This window comes from Cucumis sativus, chromosome 6, assembly GCF_000004075.3.
Source record: "Cucumis sativus cultivar 9930 chromosome 6, Cucumber_9930_V3, whole genome shotgun sequence".
Classification (NCBI taxonomy): Eukaryota; Viridiplantae; Streptophyta; class Magnoliopsida; order Cucurbitales; family Cucurbitaceae; genus Cucumis; species Cucumis sativus.
The window spans coordinates 12,491,360-12,504,841 of NC_026660.2; the positions used below are offsets into that span (position 1 = coordinate 12,491,360).

General features: G+C 26.8%; 1 protein-coding gene across 1 annotated transcript; it reads right to left on the minus strand.

Annotated features, from left to right (window-relative positions):
* Nucleotides 1-72: 72 nt before the first annotated feature.
* On the minus strand, nucleotides 73-891 carry LOC101205202 (putative protein TPRXL). Its single transcript, XM_004143078.3, has one exon. It carries the CDS (start codon nucleotides 692-694, stop codon nucleotides 365-367), a length of 330 nt encoding a protein of 109 aa, XP_004143126.1. The 5' UTR covers nucleotides 695-891; the 3' UTR covers nucleotides 73-364.
* Between the last annotated feature and the right edge of the window lie 12,591 nt (nucleotides 892-13,482).

Here is a 13,482-nt window from a genome sequence, read left to right on the forward strand (position 1 = left end):
TTATTGGTCCCTTCCGGTCAAAATATGGGTGTTTTCTTTTATATTGTTTGAGAAATAATAAAGAAAAAAAAAAGAGTAATAATGAATGTAGATATTATATGAATCTTTAATTTGTGTGTCATGTTATTACAAGGTAATGGGGAAAAATTGTAGGTCTCCATGAACATGAACCCCCAAAAATCTAAATTATCTAATTACATTTTGAATCTAAGAAAAGCAAAATTTCTTAAAAGAAAAGAAAAGAAAAGGAAAGAAGGGGTAAAAAAGGAAAATGTGCTTACTGATCTGATGGGAAGAAGGAAATTAGGAAACAAAGGGAGGGGGGAATGAAGATTGTGTTGAGCGGCGGTGTGTGAAGAAGGGTTCATGGATCCCCATGTTTATGCCAACAAACAAGCATTGCGACACATCGGCGCATGATGTAAAATCTAGCCTTCTGTTCTTTGGCTAAGCTGCTACATTTGTGGCCAATGGATGAAGAAGAGGGATTTTTTTGGGAAGAGCTGCGGCGGAGATTATCTGACGGAGACTTTCCGGCGGAGGAGGAAGGGGTGTGTTGTTTTTGGGATAAGCTTCTTAGTAATGGTAATTTTGCGGAAGTGCTTCTTGTGGAACCGCTTCTTGAAAATATTGATTTGGAGGAGGAGGATGATGAAGATGATTCTTTTTTTGAAACTTTCCATTTTTCTTCCATGTAAGAAGAAGATTTAATTTTTACTTTGGATGGGGAGCAAAAAATAACAATTGAAAAAACAAATGTTATGGGAATTTGGAGATTTATAAATTTTGTGTGGAAAATGGAGATCTAGAGGTTGTGTTTGTAGACAGAGAATGAGAGAAAAATGGGGAAGTGAAAGAGTGTGAGGTTGGTAGGGTTCACCACTTGGCCGTCATTCTAATATATATATATATATATATATCACATTTAATTTCTTGATTAATAAATAAATTCTATTTTTTAAAAAATATTGTTGGATTTTTTTTTTATTTGTATTGTGAGGGAGAGGTGTTGCAACGGTTGATCGAAGTTGATTTTTAGATCAAACTACAACGAAATAATAGACTAGTCAATTTGGTAAACGATGATCAAATTGATCTCTATCGTCAAAAAGTACTACTTGGTTGGTTCTACTCTGCCAATTTTCTTTTACATTGTCGGTTATCGACCGAAACCCTCCCTTCTATGATCGATTGACTTTGGTTCGATTAGCTCCATCTAGTCTATCATGCCCGACCCTATTATGCAGTTTTGAAGGTTGTATCAATTTAAACTTTAAGTTTTCGTAAGTGTGACATACTTTCATCTCATTTAGATAATCATAAGTAAATCTATTGATATCATTAATTAAATTATTATGATTGCCTACTAGAATTGTTAATGAATCAATTATCACACGTATCGTAACAGAGTTACATGAATAATGAGTTTACAAAAATAAAAATAGATGAATGTGGTTGATGCATGGAAGATTCTCAAATGAAATCCTAAACGAAGAGTTTACATTATTGATATAAGAATTTTCAATAATTTTGAAGATTAATCCACAATTATGAGTTTGATATGATTTTTTTTTCAAATAAATTGTGTATAGATTGATATGTAATAATTTTTTGTAAGATTTTAATTAATACAATCTCGAAAGATATAAAATAAATATTATATTTATAAATATGTGGGGAAGATAGTATTTAAATTTGATATAAAATGTATTAATCTGGAACATAATATTATAAAATCTATACAAAGAATTGAAGGATGAAGGATCTAAAGCTCTCATCTATAAAATAAAAAATGGTGTAAATTATTATTTAGTTAAACTCACTTAGTTTGAATGGTGCATTAGTATATTAGTATTAGGAGCATGCTAATTTAGAGTGAATAATTAAAATTACAAGGTTATGATGGTTTGAGAAAAGGGGTTGACTACTATGTCTCATATTTGTTGGTTTATAAAGGGGCAAAAGGAAATAAGAAATGGAAGCCAATATCTAAAAAATGTTTGAGTTGACACAAACTCATTATCACTACCTTCTCCAAAATCACTTTAATTTTTTTTTAATAAAGTTCATTTTCTTTAAATTAATTAGAAAATAAAATATCTTTTTCATAGTCCTAGCATTTTATTAGATTTGAAATATATTATTTATATATCTTAATGTGATAAACAATAAATATGAATAAATTGGATATGTATTTACCTTTTATTTGTTTTTTCCTTAACTTGCCCGACAAGTTTAAGAAGATTAAAAAAATTAACTATACCCGTTAAAGACCAACCCAAAATTCAATAGAATTTAAAAGTTATAGTAAAAGTTGATATGACATCTATATTGCTCTACAATCCTCAAAATAAAAGAAAAATTAATTCAACATTTTTCTTAAATATATCAACATCACTTACAAAATTATTTACAAATATAATTATATTTCACAATCTATTCCTTATTTACTATCTTTGTAGATTTTTTTTGTTTATAACTTCCAAATATTTGATTAAAATATCATATTAGATTTTAAATTCTTTAGGTCGCGTCAATTTAGACTAAAACTTTACCCTTTGAATACATTGAGATTACATTTATCAAACCATACTTGAAAGTCATATTAAGAAAGACTTATACTAATAAGGTGCATATTCTTTTTCAGTGACTCAATTATGTTGTGTGACTTATTGAAATTTTTTATAGAATGTGTTTAAGTAAGGACAAAGTATACATACTGAAATGACCTGTGTTGATTTATGTAATTGGATTGAGCGCTTTAAAGTCATTAAACTAGATTGCGTTATTTTACTACAAACTAGTAACAACCCATGCTTATGCATGTCAAATATCAAAGTTTTATTAAGAATTTAAAAGAATCAAATATGTAATTGAAAAATTCTAAATTATAAAGAAAGAAATGAAGGTGATGAAAAAGAGGAAAAGTCTTGTATTACAGTAGGGAAAAAAAGATCTTATTTATTTGTTTGTAAATATGATTTAACTAATAAAAAAATGATTTTTCATGATTTATATTTATGAGTAAGTGAGAATTTAATTTAGTTTTTTATTTAAAGATTCTATTTGCAAATTTTATGTAAGAATGTAGTAATATTTAACTATATATTTTAATTGTCTATAAATTAGTTCTCAATTTTTATTTTAATTTAACATTAACAAAATATTGAGTTTTAATAGTTTTGAAAACAATTTATAATTATATTTGGTTAGATCGGGAGATAACAAATATAATATGAATGTTAATACTGAGATAAACAAATTTATGGATGAGATTGAAGAGTGAAAGAAAATCCATTCAGAGAGAAATAAAAAGACATGTCACAAAAAAATACATAAATATATTTCGAAATATGTATTTTTCCAACCTTCTTCATTTTAAATAATTGAAAATAAAAAAAAAAATTAAAAGAAAAATTGAGAAATCATCTACCAATCAGATGGAGAAAAAAGACAACAAAAACCACAATTATATCCACGTAATATCAACTACGTCCACAATGTGTAACAAACATATAAGAAAGAAACCAACTTTGTTTTATACTTGAACATCTATGTCATCAACCAATGTACTCTTTTCAAGTTTGAGAAATTGACCACTGAAAAAAAAAATTCTACGTTAAATAATCGTGCCAAGATAATAAGAGAGAAAAAATTATGTTTTGAATAAATAATGAAGAAAAAAATCGATAGATTAGGTCTAACCTAGAAAGGGGATGATAACTAAAAGTTGTTATTTATTTATTTATTATTAGTAATGGACCATATAATATGTGACAATGTAACTTTGAGGAATAAGAAAAGTTTATATCAAAAGATGAAGAGACACTCTTTGGGCTTTTCATTAAACCCACCCCTCATTACACATTCACTAATTTACAATAGTCATTCTATATTCTTTATGTTTATGTTTTAATTTATTTGTAGTTAAATTTTCATAAGGATTTAATCTTAAGTCTAAACATAAGAGATAGATATTTGCGGTGCATTGGTTGCATGTTAGACTAATTAGTGTTTAAAAGAAATTAGGTAAAGAATTTTGTTTATTAATTAGAGAAGAGGAAAAAAGTCCATTGTTTTGCCCTTTTGGTCAATCTCTTGGATTCTCAAGAACCCTCTTTCCTCACATTCAATGTTTATTATTTACTTGGATCCAAAGACACTGCTTTCTAGAAATACTCTTTCTGATTACTTAGCTTAATCAAACCCATAATATAATCAATAATTAAAAATGCTTCACAAATATATATAAAAATATGATGCAGTAGAGATTCTGAAGCACCTGCAGCTACAGGGAATTAAATTAACAGTTATATAAAAAGAGTTGGAAATTAAATGCTAAAGTTATATATATGGTTAAAAATATAATAATTAAGACATATATAGGTATATATGAATATTAACATAATTAAGCATGTGACCCGAAATGTTTGATTTCTGTTATATGCTTCTTCTTCATAATTAAATTATATTGTCATATATTCTTCCAGCTAATTAGTCCTTGGATATATAATCATCTTTGGGTGCTTCATTTATGCATTTTAATAATCATTTGGATATAATAACACAAACATTGATTGTGATAAATTTGATTCCATTGTGGTGATTATTATTATTATTATTATTATTATTACTACTACAAAATGTAATATTTAAGTCTAATTAGGTTTGTTTAACTCCAAATTAAAAATGTGAATGCATAACATTAATTTAATGCTCTAATTTGTTTATCTCATGTTAACTACAAGAGTTTAAGTATAAATTTATCAAGTATTACAACGCAATGCATAACATTCAATTTCTAGTATTTTAATTCCAACAAAATAAATGGTCAAAAATAAAATTAATGACGCAAATTTAGACCACTCCATAGACCATCAGCTTCGTGAAGAATTATTGAACAACCAAGAAACTAATAAATTTCATCAACCATTAGTTCTCAACTTCTTAAAGCATGTCGAATATATATATATATAATCATTTAATTCAATATGGATTTAAAGCATGTGTATATTATAATTAAGAGATCACACCATCATATACGAGTACTAAAATGATACATAAAGAACTAAGATCACATTCAAATAAAAGATACACATCATCAAAATTTGTAAAATTTTAAAATTAATTAAAAAAATTAAATAGTTACTACATAAAAACCAATAAAATACACATTTATTTTAAGATTCATGCACTCAAATCACATGTATATAGTTTGTGACAAGTAAAATAAATGTGGACAAATTGTTAAGGTGCAAGAAAATATTGCAGATCATCAAAAATACATCACGGATGACCGATTCGAATCTCTACCTTCATTCTCACATTTTCAATATTTCACAAAAGAAGTTTTTTAAAGGTAACGATCTGGTTGTTATATATATTTTATTAAGATATAAGAAAATTATATATATTTTATTAAGATATAAGAAAATTTCATAAAAGATATGAATTTTGTGTGTTAAGTTAATTGTGTGGAAAAAGAGTGTGAATCAATAGTATTAAGGTAACAAATTTAAAAATAGAAAAAGAAAAAAAAAAGCAATATGGAGAAGGAAATAGTGATATGAATTAAATAATTTGACTGGTCAAAAAACTTTAATGGTCAGGTAGAAATGTTGGACCTTTGGTACTGCATCACATTGAAATATTTAAGTTTGGGCATAATAATAATAATAATGTCACACAGCATATTTATAAATTTTGAACAACTCTTGGTCAAATTTTCACACACATCATTAATAATTATATTTTCCAAATCAATTTCTCCACTCACATTATTAAACTTTTTGTTTGTAGCTGTCATTGAAAAACGATGTGGTATTAGTCTCTTAATTGAGGTTGGCCAGAAAAGAATACTATTTTTGTCCGAATGAATTTGATGGAAGTATAAGGATTAAAGGATGATTTTGGGGGGAGAAAAATAGGAAGGGAAGGGGTGTTTTAGATGATATAATGAGGAATGGAAATGTAAATTAAGAAGCAATTATTAAGAAGAGGGGAAGCGTACGAGGATTTGATTGGTCAAAGAAACAATGTTGATGGGGTCAAAACAAGAAGCACATGCTATGTTTTCAATTTGGTGTACGAATTCACCTTTCCCCTACCCCTCCTTTTTCTTTCTTTTCTTTTCTTTTTTTAGTTTTAATTCTAAACTATTATTTTGTTATATTCATTTTAACTTTGCAATATTAAAATCATGTGAGGGTTTCAGAGGCTTTAGGGATGTCCCACATGGTATCATGTGGACGCCACAACCATATGCCTCAAAATCACCCAATTCCCTCTATGCAAATCCTTTCTTGGATGTACCTATAAAGGATTATACTTACATCTATACATATTTTTTCCTATCTCAAACAAATCATTCATATCTTAACTTGCTTTTATTTATTTTGGTGTCCACTCAAAATATATTTGGATCATTCTTTCAAACATAGCGTCTCTTCTTTAATAATTATAAAACATATTCTTTGTCACAAACCTTCAAACTTGTCTCTATTTTATGTATCTTAATAATCTCATTTTTCACTTCAAATTCTTTTTTCTTCATTTTTCTTTTTTTAAAAAAAGAATAACACAATACATAAACAAAAATACCCACAATACAACATTAGAATAAGAAACACTAACAACATTCTATCATTCTCAAATTACACACAAAATGTAAACACCATACATTTATTTTAATTTGTAAGGAACAATTGCACATTTTTTTTCAAAAAAGATTTGAGACTTCAAAAGGATTGTTTTAATACTTTTTAATTTTTTGTGACCAAATGGATATAACATATATTCAATTAAATTTTAACATTTTTTTTAATAACAATTAAAAAAAAAGATATAATGTATAGCTAGCTATATAATAATGGAGTCCTACCTACAATATATGGTCAAACAAAGAAGATTCTAAATAATTTTTTCTTTATTTTGTAATGGTAACATTTTTCTTCTTATAATGTATAAATTGGGAAAGAAAATTGAAACCATTATTGTGTATGAGAAATTTGAATCTCAAATCCATGTTGATTTCATAAATTATGTGGGCAGTAGTTGGGTCAGTTGAGAATATGATAATTTTATTTATTTATTTCCCTGTGGTGATGGGCACTTCATTTTTTTTTTTTTTTTGTTCAAGCTATGTTACATAAATCTACAGAAATTCTTCCTATTTTAATATATGAATAAAATTGAATCTTAAAACAATAATTAATCGTGATAATTTGTATTGCTTTCCATCTGAGAGGGGGAAGATTCAATCTATCCCTACATTTTGTTGTACTAAAAAATGTTTCAACAGTGCTTTCAAAACAAATTGAGAACGTTTGGTTTATTTTTATAAGATTTTAGTACAAATTGAGAGTGAGGGAGTTTGGTCTGAGAGCTCTTATCCACAAGTATATACAATGTTAATTAAACTAAACTCATACTATCCATTTTTATAAGGTTTTTAATTTAGATCCATTTTCATAAATTTAAAGTTAACATGAGAGCCTGAATTTAATCGAGGTATTAAATTTTAGAGCAGAGGAATGATTAATTTTCATTTGGCTTTTTAAGTTAGAGTTATATTATATATATTTATACCCCTATTATTTTACTTTTCACTAAGATTACTTACTTTTGTATTAATTAATGTTAAATTTTAGTTATAATTAGTTAAAAATAATTATTGATGTGCAACTTTTAAAATAGCTCTAGAAGTGATGAAAAATTAGTGAAAGCTAATTTGATTATTTTAAATTAATCAATGGACATTAATAATGAAAATTTAAAAAATTATAACAAAATAACAATGACTAAGATGTGCCTATTTAGTGAAACAAATAAAATGTTTATAAATCTTGAAACTTAGTTAGGAACTTGTTGGAAAAGAAAATCAAACGTAAGAAAAAATATTTATACTAAAAAAACTTTATAAAATAAATTAAACTTATTTAAGGAAAAAACAAGTTTAAGCAAAGAATATCTAAACGTTTGAATTGATATGTAGTGAAGGTGAACAACAATAACCTTGGTAAAGAGACCAAATTACTTTTTGAATTTTTATTAACACTTTTTTTTTTATAAAAAATGCCATTACTCTCACTTCATTGATGATAAAAAGAAAAAGAAAAAGAAAATAGAAAGTCACTAGAGTACATGGCTAGAGATAAGCCCACAGATAGAGTTATATAAAAGCATTGATTTTTAAAACAATAGAACTAACACTAGGTCTGAAATCTAGTTGATAAACATTTTCAACCCAATTCATATTTTTTAGTTATTTGGTGGGCAATCCGAATAACCTGAATTTAGTTTCTAACCTAATTCAACCCATAAAATATGGGTTAAGTTGTATTTTTTTTTTTTTGTTCGTTTCTAGTTTTTAATGGTTATAAAAGTTCAAAATTGTTATATTTAAATTTCAAATATATATAATTCAAAATTTCATACAACAAATTCAAGGTTTATATACCTAATTTTTTTTAATTAAATAATATACATACATATTATATTATATTAATTTGGGTTGGGTTGAATCGAATTTTTCAACTCTCCAACCTGAGACCCAACCCAACCCAAAAAATTAAAAATATAAATTTAACCCAACCCAACCCAACCCTTATAATATGAGTTAGATAGTCAAGGTTATTCAGGTTCAACTCATATTCTTACACCCCTAACTAGCACTATAATTTGAAAATAACTTTGATCCGCTAGTCCAAAAGCTTGTGAGAGCTTGTATGTCATCCCAGATCTCGAAAGCAGTGCGTTCCGAGTCCTTGAAGATCCTGTTATTTCTTTCAAGCCAAATAGTCCACGATGTAACAACAATGGAGTTGAAAGTAATGACCACTTTTCTGCGTTTTTTGTATTGATGCTACATAAATCCTTGCAAAGAGAAGCAATATTGAAAAAATTATGGCCCCAATATTATGCTTCATTAACACTAGTTGATACCCTTACAACACGCTTTATTATCTGTCTTGATTTTGCTTCTACAATATAGATTTATGCTTATTATGGTCATGCACAAACCTCAGGTCACCATGAAAGTTATAGAAAGAGACCTTTAAACACTTTCATAAAAGGCAATCACACTTTCACTATCACATTATATCCTTCATCAAATTTGTTAAAACAAACAATTCAAAAAAAGCTATGAAGACTTCGTCACCATCCATAAAAATTATGGAACATTCAAAAGGTTTTAGTATAATATATCAAGTTCTATTCGCTAACCATTTTCCTAGTTAGTCTTTTGGTTAAAATTTTGTTTACTTCCAGTGCAATCAAGCTTTAGTTGTAGTTATCTTCGTTACAAAGGAATATTTAATGTGTAACCCCTTGGTATTTGTACCCTCTTGGCTCTTCTAAATTTTTCAATGTGGGACAATATTCAACGTCCATGTTAATTGGATCTTGAACTTTGCTTATGAGCTTAAGCCCACGAGTCATTTCCAACATTAATTTGGTATGTAAGTTTCAAAATGTTACACATCTAGCCATATAAAAAGAGCTGGAAATTAAATGTCAAAAGTTATATGGTTACATCATTGCCTTGTTCAGCAAGAAAAAATAGTTTTGATTTAGTTTATAGATTTCAAAATGTTATATATGAGTTTTGTTTTTATTTGTTCTTTAGATTTCAAGATTTGCAATTTCAAATTAAATTTAAGATTTGCAATTTCAAACTAAATTTAGTGAAAAATTGAAGTAAAAAGTAAACTACCGACCACAACAATGCTTTCCCAAAAACTTTACATATACCCAAATGATTTCAACGTTGAAATAATGGAATTTACCTCTTGTTTAGGGAATTACGTAACGCAGTTGAATTGTGGTTATAAAATAAGGTTTTCATGAAGCCTCATGGCATGCTTCCATATAGGTGTCCAAAATTCTAGTAAAAGAAAGAGACATTAGAATTTTGACAGAGTGTTTGTTGAGGTAGGAGGGATGATTTTTATATTGTAATATAGTCTAAACTCCACGTTTAAATTGAGTGTTGTTTTTGTCCCATTTATAATAAAATTTGTTATGTTTCGAAACTTTCCAATCTCACTATGATATTTTCACTGTTTTCATGTTTTACGATCTCATTTCATCTACTTTGATTACTTACGTTTTCTAGTTTTTAGTACTGAATTGAATGAAAATCTTAAAGGAAATTGTCGTGTTTTGATCATATAAAAACAGTTTTTAAAAGTAGAATTTAGATGGTCTATGAAAGGGGTGAATTCAATAAATCAAAAAATATAAAATATAATTTTCATCCACTGCCAAAAGATCGACAACTCTCCAAAAACTACTTTATCAACTCATCATTTCTCATTGTTCCTTTCTTTTTCCTTTTTTCTCCATTAAGATAATTCCAATTTTACTCTCTCTCTCTCAAATTCTTGTGTTTGTATTTATTTGAAAAATATCTCTTTACTTTCTCTTGCATTTTCTATCAAAATAAGAAAAAAAGGAACTCATTTTTCATTACATCAATAAATTGGAAAGTTTTAAACCAACATTAAAAGTTATTTAATATCTCCAATACTTTTCTTTATTATTAATAACTATCCGTCAATAATTCTAATATATTCATAAAATTTAAATATCCATCTATATTCTTACTTCAACATTATAAGTAAAGATTTCATAATTTGATCAAATTTTCATAAATAGTCTCTACTATAGAAACTATTTATGAATGTTTTATAAAACTATTGAAACTAAATTTAGCAATATAAAAAGTAATTGTCTTTAACTAAAAACAATTCTCTTAGCAAATAAATATATATATATACACACACACACATGGTCTCACATATTCTCATTCCAAAGGGTGGAAGACAAAAGAACAACCCACATTATAAATAATTTTAGTCTTTACATTTTGATGAAATGAACAAATTACGTTGGATATCTATTTCAATTTTTATTGTTTATTTTGAAACTCATATATTTTTTTCCCTATTTTTCAATTGGGGTTTGTTTATCATTTACAATTTTCTTAAATAAATATTTGAATTTATAAAGAAAATAACCTAATAACTAAAAAAAACATTAAGGTTATTTTTTTCAATTTTCAAATTTTGACTTAGTTTATGTCAAAAACTAATTAAAAGTGTATAATAAAACGTAGAACTTTCTAAACTACTGTTGTTTATACGGATTATTCTCCAAAAAATTAAAAGTAAAAGTTAATTATGATGGTCATAAGATAGAGTGAATACATACTCTTTTATCATCGTATAATTAACTTCAAACATATATATACTACAACATTAATTAACTTTTACACAAACAAAAAAAGAAACTTTAATTTGTTTATTAACAAAAACTACTTGTTCAATGAACATGGTATGAACTATATATATGAAATTCAATCCTATCCTATATATAATAAAAATTTCTAACTTTCCTAATAAATGTATGAAAAGAAATATCTTCTTATTTTTTGATTAAGTAATTATAATTTGTAAATGAAAACTGATTATATTTTTCTCAAATTTAAACTGTCCATCTTTGCCATGATCGTTCCAAATCAAAATTTTAGGCTAACACTTTGATTCATTCATTTATTAAAACGTAATCATAAATGTCTATTAAAAAGTCTATTGTATATATATAGCAATAAAATGTAAAAACATTGTAATGTTTTGTTCGAAAAGAAAATTAATTGAGCCCCCAACTTCACCCCAACTTCACCCCAACTTCACCCCCAACTCAATAAAGTCATTATAAATAACATCCATAATAATCTAAGTAAGAAAACAAAGAGTGCCAACATCTCCAATCAACTTCCCAAGTGGAAGAGGCAAAAAGAATCAAAATCAGACAAAAACCTAATGAGCAGCTCCATTCAGGACAGAAACAGAAAGAACCTTTAAGTTTGAAAAATATGGATTCATTAAGATGGTCACTTTATAAAATATACACAAAACCAAATTACACATTTTTTTCAAACACAAATAAAGTTATAATCATATTTGTTTCAGAATTTCTCTCTCACACATCACACATCACACATCACACATACTATTGCACTTCCTAATATCACATATAGAAAGCAAAAAATTTATTATGTTTGTAAATATTTTCAACTATTTTTTTATATTTGAAAAACCATCAAACATAGATATATGAAAATTGCATTATTTGGAGATGACATAGAGCTATAAATAACCTATACTCACAAGATACTGACTTGTCTCACTCACAAATGCCTTTATTGTTGCCCTAATTTGTTCCTACTGCTCATTGCGCAAAATTCATCAGCCCTTTCAATTGCAACCACAAAATCAAAAAGGGGGAGAATTGCAAAAAAAAAGAAGAAAGAAAGAAAGAAAGAAAAAATCAAATCCCTCATCTGCATAAAGAAGCCCTAGAGGGTAAAATAATTTCCCCCTATAATTTTTCTTTTTTTGACCAATTAATACACACACACACACATATATGAACAATGTAAATGATCAATAAATGCAAATTGACTGACTTTTAATATTTTTGGAAGAATTTTTGTACCACATATATATTCCAAGGAAAGAAAAATAGATTTCATGGCAGTAACCACTGGCCAGGTATTTTGTGACAGTAAAAACAAATGTAAAGGAATAATATGTGTGTGTATATATATATAAGAGAAAATTGAAATTAGAGAGTTCAAAAAAAGAAAGAAAAAAGAGAAACATAGTACTAATGGAGTGGTCCATTCAAATGCTCTTTGTATACGTTTGTCCAAAAACATACTGCCAATATGTAAAGAAAGAAAAAGCATTAACTAAAAATGGGAAAAAAATCATCTTCAAATAATAATAATAATTATATAAAAAAAAAACCCATCAAATAAAATGAAAATCTAAAAGCTACCCAGGTTAAGAAAATGGCATATAAATCTAAAACAAAAATATGGGATTTTAAAGCCATGTATTTGACGATGCAGCATCATCAAGATTCCCAAAGGAAAAGGCTTCTTCTTCTTTTTTTTTTTTTTTTTTTTAATTTGAATAAAATTAAGAAAAAGAGAGATGTATTTTCTATATATAAAAAAATAAACGTAAATAATAATGAAAGCCTTGTGAATCTTGATGGTGCTGCACCAACAAATAATGACTGCAATTTGATCCTTGAGATCTTCCATGGCTTTGGCTTTGGCTTCAGCTTTTTCTATTATTCTTCCATGGAAAAAAGAAAAGAAGAAAGAATGAGTCTATAGATGAAGAAGAAAGAAGAAGGAGATTTATTAATATAACCCTAAAGAGAGAACAGAGACTATAAAATAAATTCCATTATGAATTAATTAAAAGGGTTAAAGATCAATTGTAAGATTATAATTAATTACCCACATCCATAAATCAATAGAGACTTGCCCACACCTTCGGATCTTCAAACTTTGTAATAAAAATGTATATGAAATGTTTGATTAAATCAGGGTCGTCACATTAGTTTAGGTTTAAATAATATACGTTTTATTCAAATTTGGTTTTATATTGAATAATTATCACT